The following is a 21679-nucleotide window of genomic DNA, read 5'->3' as shown; positions in this document are numbered from 1 at the left end:
AGACACCCAAAAGGCTGTAGGTGAGGCAACTTGGGAAATGGGTGAGGTGTGGGAAAGCATGTAAGGCCTGGCTGAGAGATTTGAAGCAGTAAAATACAACTTTCTACAGAAAACGTACGCGAGGGTTACTTTCCTGGGGATTGTTCATAAAGTCATGCAAAATCAGAATTACCTCCCGAATCACCCCCTCACATTAAAGATCTTGAATGGCCCCAAAAGAGCCTCTCACAGCCTACTAAGCAATGCAGAGAGCTTTAAAGCAATTTTCATGGAAGGATTAAGAGCACCATTTCTCACAAGAACCTCCACATCCCAACAAGTAATTGTTTCCTCCCCACTTCCTATTTAATTGCTTGTGATCCCCATCAAGCTGTGACTGTGTGAGTAAAATTAGCGTAAGTTGTGAGTCATGTGTATACAAAAGGGTGGTATCAGGATATTGAAAGAGGATAAATACATAAACCTTTCATTTTCCTGGCATTACTAATATTACATATGACCTGGACACTTTCATGAACACTTTGAAATATCTAGTATAGAATCCTCACAGGCCTTTTTCATTACCTCTGAATTTTTCCATGACTCCCTCCAGGAAGGGATTTATATCACAGAAGTCCCAGATCTTCCACTTCAGGGCAGGAGGAAAAGCCACCGGAGGATCTTCTAAGTTCTCCTTCTCCTGAGACCTGGGAGGAGAAGAACAAAGTCAAGCCACAATCCTTCCAATGCAAGGAGCTTTCTGACAAGGCAGGGGTCTCATCCTGATAATAAAGGCATGATGGATATATCATGAAGACTTGGGAGCAGGGTTCTTCCTATGGCAAAAGGAGCATCTAGCTGACGTCTGAATCTAGAAAGCATCTAAGAAGTTGAAGGAAAACCGACACACACCTGCTTCCATAGTACATGGAAGGGAATATATGGAGATAAGACTGAAAAATAACAATACAAGGTCCTTAGAAAGAGATCTAGAACTGCATCAGTTTTAGTGAAGCATTTCAAAGGATTAAAGTTATTAATAATTTTTAGCCCTGTGGTTACATTTAAAGTAGGAAGAAATATTAGAAATTAAAGCTGTATTTTCTAAACATGGAAGATTTAAAAAATATATTGAAGTCATTTGGAGAACAAAGCTCTCAACACTTATTGGCCACGATAGCTGGGTCAAAGGCAGTGGTGCCTCTGAACCACAGGAGGGGAGTGTCCTCTGGGGCTCGGATCCTGCTCACGGGTTTTGCACTGGCATCTGGTTAGTCACTGTGAAAAGAGGATGTTGGACTTGATGAGCCACTGGCCGGATCCAGCAAAGCCCTTTCTCACATTCTTATGTCTGAGGAAGGACCTGCAGAAACCTGAAATATGTCTAATATTTAAGGGTAAGTTATAGTGAAGATATTTACAAGCACCTTTAGGATGTCCTCCCTTTTCTGTAATTATTCCACAGTAAATGAATCGATCAGGGAAAAGGGATAAATATCTAATAGAGAGGAATGAGGAATAGCTTCCTTCCTATGATTGTAGATGAGACCAATAGCTACAAATGACTATGAAAATGTGTCCCTATTTTTGTCTGTGATTTTGTGAAATGGACGATGGAGTCCTAAACTATCTCTGGAAGGAGGAACTGGAGAGTGAGTTCTTCTCAAAAGAACTTTTCTAGTAACATAATAAGGCAGGGGCTTTTCATCACTTACCTCTGCAAGAAGCTTCCAATATCCTGGAGGGAAGAAAGAAAGATGTCAGTGGAGCCATTTCTGCAGTCAGTTATAAATGCTAAGCAGCTGAGTACCAGCTTCTGGGAATCACAGGTTTGGAGAGCACTACTGTTTTTAGGCTTCTCAGAGACCTCTGGTTGGCCAATGAGAGAACACAGTGCTAGAATGAAGAGGCCTCTGGTTTGATCTAGCAGAGTCCCTTCTGCGACCCCAGGACTGCAGCCTTTCCTTCTTCATGTACTGTTTTCTTTCCAGCAGCATTTTTTTTTTGGGGGGGGGGGAACGACGACAACGACTAAGAAACGCCTGTTTGAAGCAGCACACTCCAACCTCTCGCATCAGGATGAGGCCTCACCTGCAGGAGTTCACTCGCTGGTTCCTGAAGCTTCTCCTCCATCTCCCGGATGAGGCTGTCAAGAGAGGAGAGTTCCCTGGAGAGTCTGGCCAGGTGCTCCTCCCTTTGGGCTGCAATCTCCTTCTCCACCTCTGCCATCTGGGCCAGAATACGTTTCTCTTGTTCTTCCAGAAACTGGTGGAGTCGCCTGAACTCAGCCACCATCTTTTCCCTCTCTGCACCTGTTTGTTTCTGCAGCAAAGAGGTTGAAAGAAGAGAACAGTGGGCCAATATCAGGCATCTAGCCTCCTGTTAAAGGATGAGGAGGCCAGTTATCCCAGTTCCCTTGGAAGGCCACTTCTGACATGTTCAGCAGAGGAAGGGATTCATAAAACTTACAAGCCCACGCCCCTCCTTTAAATGATCTTTCATGCTCTGTAAGAGATCAGACTGTTCTAAAATAAACCTCTTTCTGAATTTCGTATTCATTTCCCCAGATTTTGATTCAAGACTTCAGCACTTATTCACTTTCAAGTAAGAATGATGCTTACAAGCAGGTCTTGACTTTCCTTTTCTGCATCTGCTTTAAATTCCAGAATTTTCTCTCTCTCCTTCCTCACATTGTCTAGGCAGTTGCTGATTTGATCCTGAAAAGAAAACAAAATGTAAAAGTTTGGCTCCTTTTCTTCTTCATATTAACAGCAAAGTTGAATCATATGCTTGCTCCCTGCCCCCAAAACTGCCCCTTCCCAACTCAGGGATTCCTAAGGCAGTTGCTGCCAGAGGAGGAGCTGTGGGTGAGTTACTCCTGCGCTGTAATCCCCCAAGGTAATTCTGCACTCCTGTTACTCCTGCACTGTAATCCCCTCAGTTAATCCTGCACTCCTGTTACTCCTGCACTGTAATCCCCCAAGGTAATTCTGCACTCCTGTTACTCCTGCACTGTAATCCCCCAAGGTAATTCTGCACTCCTGTTACTCCTGCACTGTAATCCCCTCAATTAATCCTGCACTCCTGTTACTCCTGTACTGTAAACCCCTGAGTTAATCCTGCACTCCTGTTACTCCTGCACTGTAATCCCCTGTAGGAAAAGAGAAATGTTTATTGAACAGAGTTTCAGAAGTTTAGTTTTAGAAGGCTGCACAAAAGCTCCTGCTGGCGAGTGACTCTTTGGCTGCCGGAGGGGAGAATACATTAAAGCGTTTTCTTGCAAGACCCCCTTCTCTGTTGCTAATTCACCCTCATCATCCCCAAACAAAATCCAGAGAGATTTCTCACCTTGTACTCCTGGGACGCCTCCTCCAGAGGAACCACCTCGTGGCTTTTGTGCTCCTTGGATCTGTCACACACGACACAGATGGGGCTTTCGTCCTCCTGGCAGAAGAGCTTCAGGGGCTCCTGGTGCTTCTCGCAGATCTTCCCCTTTCCTTCGGCCCCCTTTTCCTCATGAAGACGGAGTTTCCAGACTGTAAGTTTTCCCAAAACATTTGCCAGCGGCCGATTGGGGATGAGGGTCCTGTGCTGAAGGATTTCCCTGCACTGAGGGCAGGAAGCCTCTCCCTCGGATTCCCCCCAGCACTGGATCAGGCAGGATCGGCAGAAGTTGTGCCCGCACACCGGGATGATCACTGGATCAAGGAAACTCTCCAGGCAGATGGGGCAGGTGGCTTCCTCGCAGAGATCCTGCACGGGACCTCCAGAAGCAGCCATGGCTGCTGCCTCGCCAGGAAGAGAGAGCTGGTTTCGTTTTCTCTCTTTTGCGCCTGCAAATGGGCGTGTTTCCTTTCCAGGAAATTCAGACTTGATGGCTCGCGATCACAGCTGCCTGAAGAGAGGGGGAGTTAGGTGGGACACAGAGTCTTTGGGGCAAGGGAATTTATATATTAAAAAGAAAGGGGATATATCCTGGCTGCCGATTTAAGGAGCCGTTTTCCAAGGAGAGGTGGAGGGAAGCGAATTTTTTATGAGCTTCATGTCAGTCTCAGTTTTAGTTGGAAACCAGTGAATGAATCTGAATCTTGCAAGCCCCTCCTACCCAGTGGCTCAAACTCACACGCCCTTTTCCAGCTGCAAGACACAAAAGTTCAGACTCCGAGGAACATCGCAGCCGGAGCCCAACCCTCCCCTGTGATGCACATTCCCACGGGACAATTGAACACGAATCTGCAGCCACTGAGAACATGGGATGGAGGCTGGGGGATTTCTAAGCTGCTCTCCAGCTCCAGCGTCTCCCCAGTCCTGTCCACCCACTGGTCCCATCTCCAGCCCCTCCAATGGTCTGCCGGGGGGGATATAATTTCTTAAAATAACATTTTTTAAAAGGCTTCCCCAGAAGGATATATTTTATTGGGATGGGGGGAGAAAGTGGGCACAAGGATGTGGCATTTATTTCCTCTTTGCTCCACAGAAGAGATTAAAAAGACGACCTGCCTTCCCTTCCTCTTCCCATTTGAGCAATGGGACTATGTCAGAAATGTTCCTGTAATGTTCCCTCTCCTTGGCTATTGACCCTGGTTCTTCAGTTGTCTCACTGCCATGGCAGATAAGGCTGAGTCTCACTCACACAAAGGACTTGGAATACATGCTGAAGTTGCAGAGACAAACATCAGAAAACGGTTTAATAAATCTCCCCACCTCACCCCCTCCAAGCAGCCCTTGCAAGTTCAATAAAAGCCTCCAGAATTCTCTCTTCAATCCCCTCCACAGCCCCATTGTCATTATTTATTCTGGCAAAAAGTGGGTCGTATTTAAGTCCTGCTCAGAACAGACCCATTGAAGTCAATAGGCATGACTATCTTAGGCTCGTTCATTTCAATGGGCTTACTCTGAGCAGGACATACCTGGAACCAACCCAGAATGTATAGGATTGCTAGCCACCCTAGCCCAGATGTTTCTCCCATGCATTTCAGCAGAATCCACCAGAATTCTCTCTTCTCCACCTGGCAGGTTCTGCTCCACCAAACCTGCTGAAGGGGAGAACGTGGCTTTCCAGAGGCCCTTTTTCTCACAGCCCTCACAATCATGAAGATATGTGTTATTTGCACAGGCCCTGTGGCGGCAGCAGGTCAGGTCAGTGGGGAACTGTTTCTGGGGCTGCCAGAACACAACATCATGCTATGAGGAACCTCCTGGCGCAGAGGCAGTCTACCTCTGAATAAGCTGAAGCTGTGGAGGTAAACAAAAGTAAAGGGCTTTGGGTCTCAAACCCTCCTTTAAGAGGGCGTGCAAGTCAGTGGCCACCACCACAGGAAGTGCTGTGTGAAGAGGAGAATCACCAAAACCTGTGAGCTAATCATTTTCGTCAATCTATAAAAACATAGGCACTCCTATGTCTACTCAGAAGTAAATCCCATTAAGTTCAAAGGGACTTACTCCCAGAGAGGTGGGCCCAGGGCTGTAGCTTTAATTTCCTCTTCACTCCATAGAGCTCAGTTAGAAAGACATGCTGCCCTCACTTCGTCTCCTCATTTGAGAATCAGCTTTTGGGTGGCAGAAATGAGGAAATGAAGTTGAAATGGTTAAGTAGCAAAGTGGGGGCAGTGGCAGCCCTATTGCTGTGGGGATCAGATGGGATATCACCCTGTTTATATCCCTGGGGGAAAGTGTCATGTGGGGTGGATTATACCATCAAGCCTGAAATAACATAGGAGCAACAATAATAAAAACAAGCAAGTTAACAGATGAAGCATATTTCCACATTTGTTCAGGCAAGTTACACAAAAGGATGAGAGGTGATCTCTAAAAACATGTAGAGTCATACCTCTAGATAGGTTGCCTTCGGGTAACGGAATTTCATGTTATGGACAGTGGCAAACCTGGAAGTCCCAGAATTGTTTACTTCCAGGTTTCGCCGTTTGTGCATGCGCAGCAGCTCGGAATTGTGCCGCGTGCATGCACAGACACAGCACTTCATCTTATGGACGCTTCGGACTGTGGATGTGCCTCCCTGTGATGGCCTGGGACTCGGGCTTGGACTCAGAACCAGAGGAGTCTCAGTCCGCACCAGATCCTTTGCCTCAGGCGGCATTTGGACCAAGTCTGGGGCCTGATTCTGAAGAGCCCCAGTCTGCACAGGTTCCCCTGCAACAAGCACCAGCTGGGCCGAGTCAGGGACCTGAGCCTGCCCTGGCTCCAGATAATAATAATAATAATAAATTTATTATTTGTACCCCCCCCCCAATCTGGCTGGGTTTCCCCAGCCACTCTGGGCGGCTTCCATAGAAACCAAAAATACACTAAATTGTCACCCATTAAAAACTTCCCTGAACAGGGCTGCCTTAAAATGTCTTCTGAATGTCAGGTAGTTGTTTATCGCTTTGACATCTGATGGGAGGGTGTTCCACAGGGCGGGTGCCACTACCGAGAAGGCCCTCTGCCTGGTTCCCTGTAGCTTTGCTTCTCGCAATGAGGGAACCACCAGAAGGCCCTTGGCGCTGGACCTCAGCGTCCGGGCAGAACGATGGGGGTGGAGACGCTCCTTCAGGTATACTGGGCCGAGGCCATTTAGGGCTTTAAAGGTCAACACCAGCACTTCAAGTTGTGCTTGGAAACATACTGGGAGCCAGATGCAGGGATTACCTCGTTGCCTTCAGCTGGGCCATCACTTACAGCTGCTGCACTACCAGTTGGGTCAGGGGAGGCTGAGGCGGCCTCTGGGTCTAGTAACCCACAACATCTCCCGAGCTGCAGAGACTAAGGTCTGAGAGAAGGAGAGACCTGAGTACTTGCAGGAGGAGTGCTCGCCTTCGGGCGAGACAGGGAGTTGAGTCACCGGGGGATCAGGACCGGCCGTTTCCCCGACAAAGATAAAAGGCTGTCGGACCCCACCCCAGGTTGTGGGAGCAACATTGTTGTTTGCTAGAACCTGCCTGAGACCCTGTGCCTGACCTAGCCTGGTTTCCTGCCTCGTGTCCTGCCTTGGCTCTGTTGGACTGACTCCTCGTGGAATCCTTGGATTCGGGACCGGACCTGAACCGCGTTGCTCAGGTTAACCTCCAGGCCCAGGACACTCCCGAACGGATTACGTCCACAACCTGAGGCACCACTGTAGATGTTTCTGATTGTTTGCAAGAAGTCACTGTTAGGTTGTGGGCGAACATATCAGACGACACAGCGATTTTTCCAAAGCAGCTCTTTATTTGTAAACTGGAACAGAACTAAACTGAGGAGCTCAGTCAGCCTGCTTATATAGAGCTCCAGAACAATGTAACTGTTGCCATTTTCTAAAACTATCCAATCACTGAACGTCACTTTTTGATCCTTCATTTGCATACAAAACTGTCCAATCACTGAACGTCACTTTTCGATCCTTCATTTGCATAACTATCTACAGTCTCCCCCTGCTGGCCCAGGGTGAGAACTTCAGTACATAACAGTCACCTTAGAGAAAATAATTGTATAAATGGGAATTTACTACCACTCCCTGAAATCCCCCAAATTGACTCTGTTCTGTCCTTGGAACTGTCAGAGGCTCTTTCGTTCTGGGGATTAGCAAGTCAGGTCAGGGAGACCCCTGCAAATGCTTTGAGGAACCTTTCCTGGAGGTCAGTAAGCAAGGCGGAGAGCTTTTCCAGAGCAGGATTTGGGCACCAAAATGGTGAGCCTCCATCCTGCTTTCTGGGCTCTGGAGGTTCTTGTGAGATCTCACACGGCCCCTTCTGGCAGTCACCGCCCCCAGTCTCCCAAACTCTATTTATTTGTTTGTTTTTGTTTTGACAAAATGCACAAGGCTGCAAATGCCTAAGTGAGTCGTGTGCAAATTTTGGATCTCTTTCGACAGAGAGATTATGCTGAATTGCCACATAAGCTGAGGGAAAGGGATTTTGGTTGAGACGACTGAAATGTCATCATGGTGATGAGTTGTTGGCGTGAGGGTGAGCGTTCATTCTTTCCAGAACTAACTGGAAGTTCTTGAAGATTCCAGAAGATTCTGGAAATTGCTAGAAGCTGTCAGAAAGCTGGACCTTTCGTCAAGGCCACATCTGTGAGAGGAGCTGCTTCAGTTCTAACTGTGTTTAGTCCGCATTTATCTGGCAAGCTGACAGAATGCGATATGGGTCGCAAAAAACAAAGCCCGGAAAACTCTAAGAAACGCTTCAGCAGACAAACTGTAAATGGGAACCATTATGCTTCTGACCCGGTAGTAAAATACATCTGTCTGTGCTTAATTGCCTCTGTGAGTTACTGCCTTCGTTGTCAGGGTCAGAGCTCCTGAAGCGCTTTGATGTTGCACATCTCTCTGCTGATTTAGGACTACTGGCATTGAGAAGCATACTTAGCAGTGAACTGGGAAGCTTGTCTGTCTGCACCTTCAGTCAAGAGAGTCTCAGGTTCCCTTTCTTCCTCACGTAAAAGTAGGGCTGGAGGGTCTCTCCTGAGAAGGAGGCTGCTGGGAATGAGTGGAGAAGGGCTGCTGTATCTGCATCGTAAAAGGACACCCGTCCCCCTTCACAGTTCAGCGCCACTCGGATCCTCTTGGGCTCCCCACCTAGAATCGAAACAGGGTGCCCATTGCAGGTGGAGACCCTGTACTGATCACTCCACTTCCCTATGCGCCAGAACCCTTCCTTAGGACCAGCGATGAACTCGCCTTTCCTCTTCACAGACTCTTTGGCCACCCCCACGGCCCATTGCCCCTCGCTCCCCACAGCCACTTCCCAGAAATGTCTGCCTTCCTTGAACGCCTCACGTCCCAGTACATAGGCATAAGTGTCAAATCTCTCAGGGTTGTCTGGCAGGTCTTGATAGACTTCCCCCCATCTCACTCTCTTGCGATCCTCAGACAGGATGAGGCAGGGATTTGCTGTGTCTGAATCCAAAGTTACTTTTTCTGTGGGGGCAGAGGAGGAAAGAGAAGAGAAACGACGTCAACTGGGAAGCTGACTTTTCTTTAGGCACATGACAGAAAGAGCATCCCCTCTGAAATGAACAGGGACTCCATGGCTCTGCATTCGAGAGAGGGATGTTCATCAAGTTCATATTAAGTTAATCTTACTGTGCCCATTTTTCAGATGTGAGGACTGAGGCTGAGAGACAGTGGCTTGTCGAAGGCCACCCCCACCCCCACACTCAGTTCATGACAGAGGGAAGTCAAAGCAGGGACTCCCTAATTCACATCTTAATCTTTTACCTCACATCACATGACAGACCATGCTTGATATGTCAGGTAAATCTGGCAGCAGGTGCTCTCGCCCGCCTTGTAACCACCATTCAGGTTTCAGTTGTATATTTAAAGTATGTTATACTCCATCCTTCCAGGTAGTGCATAAAAAGCAAGAAAGTGGTTAGGTTACCCTGCCCCCTGTGTGAAATGTCCTACTTGGGACTCATGACAGCACATCAAAGAATCATAGTGTTGGAAGGGACCCCAAGGGTCATCTAGTCCAACCCCTGCAATGCTGGAATCTCAACTAAAGCACCCATGACAAATGGCCGTCCAACCTCTGCTTAAAAACCTCCAAGGAAGGAGAGCCCACCCCCTTGTGCATGTTGTGCAAAAGTCACAAAACGGAACACCAAAACCAAGGTACCACTGTATATAAAATCAAACCAAAAGCAATAACCCAATAACACCCCCCCAAAACCCCACATTCTAAAAGGGTGTTGGATATCAATAAGATCAACCAAAGGCCTGGTTAAAAAGGAACATGGTTGCCTGGCACCTAAAGGTGTGTAATGTAGATGCTAGGCAAACTTCCCTGGGGAGAGCATTCCACAGATGGGGAGCCACTGCAGGGAAGGCCCTGTTCTTGTGTTGCCACCCTCTGAACCTTGAGGAAGAGGCACACGAAGAAGGGCCTCGGAAGATGATCTCAGGGTCCGGGAAAGTTTATGTGGGAAGAGGCATCCTTGAGACATTGTGGTCCTGAACCATTTAAGGCTTTATAGGTCAAAACCAGAACTTTGAATTGGGCCCAGAAACTAATTGGCACCAACTTAAGTTTCTGAACCGTTTTCAGGGGCAGCCCTACGTATAACGCTTTGCAATAATCTAACCTTGAGGTTACCAGAGCATAGACCACAGTAGTTAGGCTATCCCTAGCACTCTGGGCCACTGAGGCCACCTGAGCCTTGAGTGACAACAAAGGATCCAGGAGGACCCCTAAGCTACAAACCTGCTCCTTCAGAGGAAGTGTAACCCCATCAAGAGCAGGCAACCTCCCAGCCATACCAGCTGTACCTTTTCCAACTCTTATGATTCCCTTTTTGTGGTGTTCAGGATCAGGCCAGACTGGACTTCTGTCTTCCCATTGAGCCTTTCCCCCTGGTCTGTGGTGTAATTCTGCCCTGCTCTGCCCAGCTCTTTTAGGTTTACTCAAGTTTCTCTTGTTTTAGCAGAGAAACCATGTCTCCACTCCAATACAAGACCCCCAATCTTGCAGGAAAGCCGGACCACTGGAGTTCACACTCAGGCAGCCCCCAGCTCCCTCCACTGACACCAGAACCCATTCACCTTCCAGCCCCCAAAAGTAGTGGCAGCCATTTTCTGAGTTATTTGTGTTCGTGCATTTCCCACTCTTACACCTTACTCTTACATAAGCTCTCCTAAAAGGGGTGGGGATCCTGTATGGCTCAAAGGGATATTTCCCCCTCATGTGCCGGGAGCCTTTGGCTTCACACCACCCCTGTGTCTTACTGAGATTCGGCACAGAAAAGCCAGCCATCCTGGGCTGGGGGCTTCCTAAGAGTCTGCAGGATCAGGCCAAGAGCCCCTCTAGCCCAGAATGCTGCTCTCACGGAACAGATGCCTCTGGGAAATAGGGGGAAATAAGGCATGGAAGGAAGAGCTGCAGTGGCCTGGTCTTTTGAGAAGCAGATCCCATCTCTCCCGAATTAGTGTCTCTGCTTGACCCGGAAATGTACCTTTTTGCAGCTGAAGTCCATATTCCACAGTGTCTGGGAGAGAAAAGGGAACAGAGATTTAGCATCACACCATCATTCAGACAACAAACCTGGAATGAACAATATGAGCTCATGAGATTGTAGCCAGGTGTTGTGGACTACAAGTCCCATCCTCCCTAACCACTGGCCACGCCGGCTGGAGATTATGGGAGTTGTAGTTAAAGCTATCTGAAGCTCTCCATATTGGCTATCCCTGCAGAACCATGGCAGGGGTGATGTCAAGGTTCAGGCCTGTCCAAATCTTGGGAGGAGGAGCAGGACCCCCAGAAGATCTCCCCATCAACAACAAGGTCCAGATATCCCTGTTCCAGGACGGGAGGCCTCAGCCCCAGTCCCCTCTGCTCCTGGCTGGCTCCTGGACAGTCCTCCTCTCTCCTTCTGCTCCCCTTGCATCAATCTCAGAGCCAAAGAAACAGAGGAGATGCCCAAAAAGCTGTAGGTGAGGCTACCTGGGAAGTGGGTGAGATGCGTGAAAGCACCCAAAGCGTGGCTGAGAGATGGGAAGAGGTCAACGACAATTTTTTATAGACATCTTGTAATCGTGCAAAGTCAGAATGACCCCGAAATCACCGCTGCCATCTGAGATCCCAAGGTGGCCCCATGAGATTTCGCAGGAGCCTCTCAGAGTCCTGTAAACATGGCAGAGGTCTTAAAAGTGATTTGTATGGTGGCCAAACCCTACCTGGCAAGAACTTTCAAGCCCTTTACCTTGCTGACTGGAATCTGGGAGTCTCCCCCAAGATCTCCCAGGGGCTTCCAGAGCCCAGCAAGAAGGAGTTACCGTCCATTTCAATTGCCTAAGTAAAATCATTTGTGAATCATCTACATATGAAAGTGTGGCTTTTAGATATTGGCACTGCTAATGAGCTGGAGCCTTTCATGAACAATTTTAAATATTTTCAACCCATCTTTACTACCTCTCAATTTCTTCATGACACCCTCCAGGAAGGGATTTATATCACAAAAGTCCCAGATCCTCCACTTCAGGACAGGAGGAAAAGCCACCGGAGGATCCTCTAAGTTCTCCTTCTCCTGAGACCTGGGAGGAGAAGAACAAAGTCAACCCTCCATCCTTCCAACGCAAGGAGCTTTCTGACAAGGCAGGGGTCTCATCCTGATGATAAAGGCACCATGGATATATCATGAAGACTTGGGAGCAGAGTTCTTCCTATGGCAAAAAGGAGCATCAAGGTGACGTCTGAATCTAGAAAGTATCTAAGAAGTTGAAGGAAAACCGACACACACCTGCGTTCAAAGCATTTTGAATGAAATATATGAAGAGGAAAATGAAGATAAAGAAGCTGATATATGCACAATTTTTTTTGGAAGAAAAATGAACCATACTGTATCCTTACACAGAGATTTTAAGACTACACCAGATTTAGTGAGGCATTTCAAGTGATTAATGAGCAAAATAAAATAGATTTGGTATGTGCATTTCTGAAATATAAGGAAGTTCAGAATCTTTTAGAATGGCTTTTGCAATTAACATTATAAATGTGTTTTAGCACAGTGGTTATATTTTACAAATGGACAAAAAAATCAAAAAGTAAAGCAGTATGTTCTAAACATGGGAGGGTTTGTAGTTGTCTGGAGGACAAGCCTCTCAGCGGCTGCTATTCGCGATGGCTGGTCAAAGGCCTCGGTGCCACTGAAACCACAGGAGGGAAGTGTCCTCTGCTGTGGGTTTTGCACTGGCATCTGCTTAGTCACTGTGAAAACAGGATGGTGACTGGCCGGATCCAGCAGGGCCCTTTCTCACATTTTTATGTCTGAGGAAGAACCTGCAGAAGCCTGAAATACGTCAAATATTTATGGGTAAATTATAGTGAAGATATTTACAAGCACCTTTGGGATGTCCCCGCTTTTTGTATCAATTGCAGAATAAATGAATCTATCACGGAGAAGGGCTTTCAGAGATGTGTAATGGGAACAGCTTCGTTCCCGTGTTTATAGATGAGACCAATTGCTACAAATGACTGTGAAAACGTGTCTCTATTTTTGTTTGTGATTCTGTGAAATGGACGATGGAGTCCTCAGCTATTTCTGGATGGAGGAACTAGAACTCTGGACGTTTTTCACCCGTTAAACAGGAACTTTCCCAATACAATATCTTAAAGCAACAGATTTCCATCACTTACCTCTGCAAGAAGCTTCTGATATCCTGGAAGGAAAGAAAGAAAAAGATATCCGTGGAGCCATTTCTGCGATCAGTTATAAATACTAAGCAGCTGAAGTGGCGAGAGGTTAGCCAAGCACAAAACAAAAGACCCCCAATAAAATATGCAGTGCCACAAAATTTTGAAATAACCATCAGATGGCAAAAGTCAGCCACTCCAGTGATGACGAATAAAAGGTCCCTTTCTTCTCTTTTGACCAAGTCACCTGAACACCTGAGAGATTCAATCCCACCTCCCTGATTTGCCATTTTGCCCTGCAGTGCATGCTGGTTCCGTGTTCACATGCAACTAATCGGTTCACTGCTATGTACATCCCACACTCAATCATATCCTGGGAACCACCCTGAGACCTGTGGGTATAGGGTGGTACACAAACTTATTTTAACAACAACAACAACAACAACAACAACAACAACAACAATATTAGGTCACCCCCTCTCTGGCTAGACCCAAGACAGCATCTGAATGAAAAAGTGAAGCAGTGCCAATTTGGAAAGCCTGTGCTGGAGGCAGTATCGGCTGTATTCAACTCGCTTTTACTGAGGCACACTGAAATTAATGAACCTAAGACAGTAATCCCCATTAATTTCAATTGTCTACTCTGAGGAAATATTAATTGAATACAGAGGACTGTGAGCTGAAGATTCTGGATTTTGGATTGGCACGACACACAGATGATGAGATGACGGGGTATGTAGCAACTAGGTGGTACAGAGCTCCTGAGATCATGCTGAACTGGATGCATTACAATCAAACAGTTGATATTTGGTCTGTTGGATGTATTATGGCTGAACTGTTGACTGGAAGAACGCTATTCCCTGGTACAGACCGTATCCTTTAAAAACATCTAAAAATGAACTGAAACATTCATTTTCACACACAGCAACATGTAACCCAAGGAAGACTTAGGAACCAGCTCTGCACTTTAGTGTTGGAATTATTTCTATGCAGATGAATGCATTTTGAGAACTACTGCTGCATTCTCCAAGAATGCTTTTTGCAGGTGGTGGAAATGCATTATTTCAGTCTGTGGTTTAACATTAGGGTTTCACTTTCTCTGTCTTTGCTTGTTCTTCTCTTTAAAAGCTTTGAAAGTGGCCTTCCACCTTGAAGGGAAAATGTAATTACTTTTTTCAGCATCTCTGAGATCTGTTTTCCAGTTCCAGTAATTCAGATGTCCTGTCAAACTACTTCAAATTTGATACTAAGGTTCTATGAGAAGACCGGTTCCCTCATAATGTTTGGCAACCCCAGAGTAAAGGGATATCTTGACAAGTCAGTGTCTTGGCTAGTAAAAGGGAAGAATATATAATCTACAGGTAGATCTGTTAATCTGTTCTTATGTAACTTGTAAATATGACACAATTTTAATTTGATTTTAATTTGATTTAATTAATTTTATAATGAATGTTTTAGAATGTTGAACTATTTTGATTGTTGTTAGCCGCCCTGAGCCCAGCTTCGGCTGGGGAGGGCGGGATATAAATAAAATTTATTATTATTATTATTATTAGTTGCTTGTGGGCTTCCCAGAGACCTTTGGTTGGCCAATGCAAGAACTGGAAGCAGGAAGGAAAGGGCCAGTGCTTTGATCATAGAGTTGGAAGAGACCACAAGGGCCATCGAGTCCAACCCCCTGCCAAGCAGGAAACACCATCAGAGCACTCCTGACATATGGTAGTCAAGCCTCTGCTTAAAGACCTCCAAAGTAGGAGACTCCACCACACTCCTTGGCAGCAAATTCCACTGTCGAACAGCTCTTACTGTCAGGAAGTTCTTCCTAATGTTTAGGTGGAATCTTCTTTCTTGTAGTTTGGATCCATTGCTCCGTGTCCGCTTCTCTGGAGCAGCAGAAAACAACCTTTCTCCCTCCTCGATGTGACATCCTTTTATATATTGGAACATGGCTATCATATCACCCCTTAACCTCCTCTTCTCCAGGCTAAACATGCCCAGCTCCCTTAGCCGTTCCTCATAAGGCATCGTTTCCAGGCCTTTGACCATTTTGGTTGCCCTCCTCTGGACACGTTCCAGTTTGTCAGTGTCCTTCTTGAATTGTGGTGCCCAGAACTGGACACAGTACTCCAGGTGAGGTCTGACCAGAGCAGAATACAGTGGCACTATTACTTCCCTTGATCTAGATGCTATACTCCTATTGATGCAGCCCAGAATTGCATTGGCTTTTTTAGCTGCCGCGTCACACTGTTGGCTCATGTCAAGTTTGTGGTCAACCAAGACTCCTAGATCCTTTTCACATGTACTGCTCTCAAGCCAGGTGTCACCCATCTTGTATTTGTGCCTCTCATTTTTTTTGCCCAAGTGCAATACTTTACATTTCTCCCTGTTAAAATTCATCTTGTTTGTTTTTGCCCAGTTCTCTAATCTGTCAAGGTCGTTTTGAAGTGTGATCCTGTCCTCTGGGGTGTTAGCCACCCCTCCCAGTTTGGTGTCATCTGCAAATTTGATCAGGATGCCCTTGAGTCCATCATCCAAGTCATTGATAAAGATGTTGAATAAGACCGGGCCCAAAACAGAACCCTGTGGCACCCCACTAGTCACTCTTCTCCAGGATGAAGAGGAACCATTGATGAGCACCCTTTGGGTTTGGTCAGTCAGCCAGTTACAAATCCACTGAGTGGTAGCATAGTCAAGACCGCATTTTACCAGCTTCTTTACAAGAATATCATGGGGCACCTTGTCAAATGCCTTGCTGAAATCAAGGTAGGCTACATCCACTGTGTTCCCTTCATCTACCAGGCTTGTAATTCTGTCAAAAAACGAGATCAGGTTTGTCTGACATGACTTATTTTTCAGAAATCCATGCTGACTATTGGTGATCACAGCATTCCTTACCTCATTCCTTACAGCATTCCTCACCTGCAGGAGTTCACTCGCTGGTTCCTGAAGCTTCTCCTCCATCTCCCGGATGGCGCGTTCAAGAGAGGAGAGTTCCCTGGAGAGTCTGGCCAGGTGCTCCTCCCTTTGGGCTGCAATCTCCTTCTCTAGTTCTTCCATTTGTGCCAGAAGAAGCTTCTCTTTTTCTTCCAGAAACTGGTGCAGTCGCCTGAACTCAGCCACCATCTTTTCCCTCTCTGCTTGCATTTGCTTCTGCACCAGCAAAAACAGGAAAAGGAAGAGAATACGTCAGATATCTAGTCTGCTGTTGCATGATAAAAAGACCAGAATTCACTTGGAAGGGCATGTCTGTCATTTTAGAGAGATCACGGCAGTAGGAAGAGAGTTTCATAAAAATCTACAAGCCCACCCCCTCCTTCAAATGGTCTTTCATGCCTTGTATTTCAGTTTCCTCACATACTGATTCTAGACCATGGGTAGGCAAACTAAGGCCCAGGGGCCGGATCCGGCCCAACTGCCTTCTGGATCTGGCCCGCGGATGGTCTGGGAATCGCCGTGTGGATCTGATTCTGATCATTTGGGGCTGCACCATTTCCCCCCTCCCTCACACACACCACGGTGGCGTCTCCTCTTGGCTTCTCTCCGCCCTGCCTAGAGCTGAGAGCAGTGGCGGAGGAGGGAGGAAAGCAGGGAGAGGGGCTGGGGGAGAGGGGGGGAAGTGAAGCCCCCCTTCACCGGGATCCCCGTCGCCCAGGCCTGGGGTCGACCCCCGATTGCATCTCCTTTCAGTCTCTAGATATGTGTGTGTGTGTCTGTGTGTAGTTTGGCCTGCCACAAGATCTGAGGCACAGTGAACCGGCCCCCTGCTGAAAAAGTTTTCTGACTATAGCACTTTTTCACTTCCAAGAAACAGTGATGCTTACAAGCAGGTCTTGGCTTTCCTTTTCTGCATCTGCTTTAAACACCAGAATTTTCTTTCTCTCCTTTCTCATGTTGTCTAGGCAGCTGCTGATCTGATCCTGAAAAGAAAACAAAATTAGATAGATTAGATAGTGAAGGGGTACACTTAGGGTTACCCCAGAAAGCCCTAAAAACTGTTTGTGAATTCCCCCCCCCCCAGCCAGGCCTCGGAGTACGCATTTTAAAAACTGCATTTTCCTCTAAGACAAAAAGCATGAGCTAAGCAGTCCTCTCTGTAACAAAAACGCTGTAACAAACTCAGAGCTGAGAACAGTAAAGCTTTTCGCTTCCCAGATCCAAAATAACCTTGTCCTGGTACATTGATTTGCAACATACTTCCGGGAACAGAGTCAGAGAACGAAAAGCAACATTTCTATGTAAGAATCTGTGAAGGGGGAGAGGAAAAAAGGGGTTTGAAAAAAGGATAAAACCTGCTTGTAAAATGTTTTCGGTGCAGCCTGTCTTTTGTGAACTGAATCACACAGGTGCCTCTGCCCCCCCCCCCCCCCGCATGGCAGAATAAAACGCTCTTTCTCTGGATTAACCCCTTGGTGTCGTTTGGCTCCTTTTGTCTCTGCTCGGGTGCTAGATGATAGATAGATAGATAGAGATAGATAGATAGATAGATAGATAGATAGATAGATAGATAGATGATAGATAGATAGATAGATAGATAGATACCATATTTTTTGCTCTATAAGACTCACTTTTCCTCTCCTAAAAAGTAAGGGGAAATGTGTGTGCGTCTTATGGAGCGAATGCAGGCTGCGCAGCTATCCCAGAAGCCAGAACAGCAAGAGAGATTGCTGCTTTCACTGCTCAGTGATCCATCTTGCTGTTCTGGCTTCTGAGATTCAGAATTATTTTTTTCTTGTTTTCCTCCTCCAAAAACTAGGTGCGTCTTGTGGTCTGGTGCGTCTTATAGAGCGAAAAATACGGTATATCTTTATTGTCATTGTCCCATGCAGGACAATGAAATTGCAAAACTACATAAAACTACCACAAAACTACATAAAACTACCACAAAACTACATAAAACTACCACAAAACTACATAAAACTACCACAAAACTACATAAAACTACGTAAAAACTACATAAAACATTCAAAACCCCCTAAAAACTCTAAAACCCTATTTTAAAATACACTATACTGTAGAAACCCCTTATGCTGCCTTTAGAACCAGAATTGCATTTGCATAGAAACTGTTTCTCAGGCGGCTATTCTGAGAATCCCAGATGGGTTGATTTTTCTTTCCCCTTTTCAAGTGTTTTAGTAATATCAGACAACTGAATCATATGCTTGCTCCCTGCCCCACATTCCCGGGTCCTTCCGGAGGTTCCCCTTCATTCCTGCCCCCTGCCTTGCCCCACCTTCCAGTTCTAGGAGCCTTCACTGGGAGCTGCTTCCAGAGGAAGAACTGTGGGGCGTGACTCCAATATGCTGCAGGGGGACATAGAGGGAAATTCATCCCTCGGAAAAAAAAGAAGAAATGTTTTTTGAATCGAGTTTTCAGAAGTTTTAAGTTTCACAAGGCTGCACAAACACTCCTGCTACAGGGGGTGGGGAGAATACATTAGAGTGGTACCTCAGGTTAAGTACTTAATTCGTTCCGGAGGTCCGTTCTTAACCTGAAACTGTTCTTAACCTGAGGTACCACTTTAGCTAATGGGGCCTCCCACTGCGCCGCCGGAGTACAATTTCTGTTCTCATCCTGAAGCAAAGTTCTTAAACTGAAGCACCATTTCTGGTTTAGCAGAGTCTGTAACCTGAAGCGTCTGTAACCTGAAACGTCTGTAACCCAAGGTACCACTGTATCACAAGGTTATCTTGGCATTATTCCTGCATTGCAGGGGGTTGGACTACATCAGGCATAGGCACCTTTTGGCCCTCCAGATGTTTTGGACTACAATTCCCATCATCCCTGACGAATAGTCCAGTTAGCTAGGGATCAGGGGAGTTGTAGGCTAAAACATCTGGAGGGCCGAAGGTTGCCTATGCCTAGACGACCTTGGGTCCCAGAGGAAGAACTGTGGGGAGTTTCTCCAATATGCTGCAGGGAGACATAGAGGGAAATTCATCCCTTGAAATATGATGAAATGTTTATTAACAGTGTTTTCAGAAGTTTCACAAGGCTGCACAAAGGCTCCTGCTAGAGGGGGTGGGGAGAATGCATTATTTCAAGAGTATCTTGGCATCCTTCCTACCTATCGTCACATCTCAGGAAAAGGGGCCCTACTGGACGCCCGCGCCATGCGGTGCCAGATCGGGTGGTCCCTGGATAGAATTTCGAACTGAAAATCCCCCTTGCTTTTGGAAGCGGGCTCACGCACGGTTACGTGGCACCGACCAGTGCGGCTGGGATTGGGATAGAAAGCCAGACCCCTTCCTGCCCCCTCCGTAAGGGCGCTCGGGAAGTTCGGAAAGAGAGCTCCAACCCCTTGCTTTCAACTGGGATGCCCGTTGCGGAAAGTCGGCTGTCTTTCCAAGCCGGGTCTCACCGTCTTACTTTCGGACTCCCAATTGGTGCGGCTGGCTGGAGATTTTAAGGAAAAGAGATAGAGCTCAGAACCCCCCTTTCGGGTTGAGCAGCGGTCCCCGGTCTCTCTCACTAACCGGACCAAGAGAAAGGCAAGAAGGAGCGATAGAGAGGAGGGCAGAGAATTCAGTTGCCAGGAGACTTCCACCCCCTTCCCACCAGTGCACTGGATTTTCCTTTTTCCTTATACTCACGCGTCTTCTATGATGATCCCGGGATCGATGAATAAGCCGGCTGGATCCCTCTTTTGCTCCCCGGCTGAACTCCTAGGGCTTTCGATTACCGCCCAGAAGATGGCTGGGGGTCCAAAAGGATCTTCCCAGGCAAAATGGCCTGGAGCCGGCTGACGATTTCGGGGCCCCCAGTCAGCAGCTTGGGAGAACCGCAAGCCCCACGTTGGGCAGCCAACTGTTACGGCTAAAATCTGGGTGCGGGGTTACTCTGCCACCCAGCTCATCGGACTAAGTCCGTGGGTCCCTGCGGAAGAAAATGAGCTCAGCCGGACACAGGAGCAACTGCAGAAGGTCCAAGTTTATTGCGCAACAGGTTCAAGGCGAGATTGAACAGCGAGAAAGGGGGTGACATGAACTTTTGAAATTTCCCTCCATGTCCCAGAATACAGTGCAAAATACCTCCCAGTTACATCACGAATACATTAAGGAAAGGTTGGGTTACACAGATTACATCATGAATACATTAAGGAGAGGTTGGGTTACACTGGATTAACATATGGAGGAGGGAGGGGGGATATGCAGAGCTGGAGATATGCGCAGATAAGCACATCCTGAGAAGACAATGGTCCATGTACACATAGTCTGTCACCTGGCATTGCCCGAGGAAAGGTTTGGCAGAGTGATTTTGACAGGATTACTTGAGAGATTATGGAGGACAGGGGAGGGGTGATGGAGTCCTAGAGAAATTGAGCAAATATATTGTAGTGAAGAAGACATGCCCCCCCCTTCCGTAACACAACTCTATGATCTTGCAGGCCTGGCTTGTCTACAGCTATTCCATGCCCCAAGCAAATCCAGAGCAGAGGCGTAGCATGGGCCAGCCTGGGGGGCACCTGTCATGAGCTGTTGCATCCTTCGCGCAACGTCTTCCATCTGAAGGACTAACAGGCTGGCACCCTGCCAGCCGCACACAGCTTTTGCAAATCTCAGAAAGTGGTGTTAGGCTCGCAGTGCACTGTGAGACTTGCACCCCCCAAAGCAAGGCAGCACCGGGCACGTTGGTTGGCCAAGATCCCCACTACATGGCCGAGCAGGTGGCGCAATGCCCTCCCCCCTCTTAGCTCCAGTTACTGGGGTTCGCTCCACTGGCACAACTTGTCCCCATGGGGTTCGGCAAGCCCCGGGCACCAGCAAGGAACGCTACGCCACTGATCCAGAGTGTTTTCCTACCTTGTACTCCAGGGACGCCTCCTCTATAGGAACTGCCTTATGGTTTTCGTGCTCCTTGGCTTTGTCACAAACCAGACAGATGGGGGCTTCATCCTCCTTGCAGAACAGCTTCAGGGGCTCCTGGTGCTTCTCACAAACTCTCCCCTTTCCTCCTGCCTCCTCTTTTCTGCCCAGAAGGCTGAATTTCTTGGTTATTCCCACAAAATTTGCCAGCTGCTGGTTTCCCCTGATGCTGCCTTGCTCCACTGTTTTCCTGCACTGAGGGCAGGAAACCTCTCCCTTGGATTTTCCCCAATACAGGATCAGGCAGGATCGGCAGAAGTTGTGCCCGCACTCCGGGATGATCACTGGATCCTGGAAATACTCCAGGCAGATGGAGCAAGTGGCTTCCTCGCAGAGATCCACGACGGGACCTCCAGAAGCAGCCATGGCCACCGCTCCAGGGAGAGAGAGTTGGTTTCGTTTTCTTTGCTTTTCTGTCTGCAAATGAGCGTGTTTCCTTTCCAGGAAATTCAGACTCAATGTGTCCAAATATGATATGGAGCTGTGGAGTTAGCTGGAGCAGAGAGCCTCTTTCGTGTAGAGGAAATTAATTCCTTTATTTCAAAAGGAATGCTCTGGGCGGCTGCTCATTAAAGGAACCATTTCCAGTGAGAGCAGGAGAGAAGTGAGGTTGTATTTTCCCTAACTTCACATGAGCTTCAGACTAATTTTAAAACCGATGAATGAATCCTAACTCCATTGCCCCCACAAATTGCTCCATTTCTAGCTATTCGCCTCAATGTAAATAGT

At 47.2% G+C, this 21679-nt stretch overlaps 1 protein-coding gene and 1 long non-coding RNA gene across 2 annotated transcripts in view; one reads left to right on the top strand and one right to left on the bottom strand.

Moving 5' to 3' along the window:
* LOC309526188 (uncharacterized protein) overlaps nt 1-21679 on the bottom strand; it is a 41187-nt gene extending 19508 nt beyond the window's left edge. Inside the window, 12 exon segments of the mRNA XM_082212103.1 lie at nt 565-686; nt 1695-1717; nt 2071-2301; nt 2601-2696; nt 3328-3849; nt 8367-8878; nt 10912-10944; nt 11868-11989; nt 13092-13114; nt 16008-16238; nt 16910-17005; nt 20888-21679. Of these exon segments, the coding sequence (XP_082068229.1) occupies nt 565-686; nt 1695-1717; nt 2071-2301; nt 2601-2696; nt 3328-3849; nt 8367-8878; nt 10912-10944; nt 11868-11989; nt 13092-13114; nt 16008-16238; nt 16910-17005; nt 20888-21316 (2440 nt within the window). The 5' untranslated portion in view covers nt 21317-21679.
* LOC309525392 lies at nt 6994-8098 on the top strand. Its single transcript, XR_014216216.1, has 2 exons — nt 6994-7133; nt 7434-8098. It is a non-coding gene; the product is annotated as an uncharacterized lncRNA (long non-coding RNA).

This window comes from Podarcis vaucheri (assembly GCF_965113315.1).
Source record: "Podarcis vaucheri genome assembly, chromosome: 2".
NCBI lineage: Eukaryota > Metazoa > Chordata > Lepidosauria > Squamata > Lacertidae > Podarcis > Podarcis vaucheri.
Note: the sequence above shows the minus strand (reverse complement) of the source record. Positions and strands in the feature narration are given on the sequence as shown.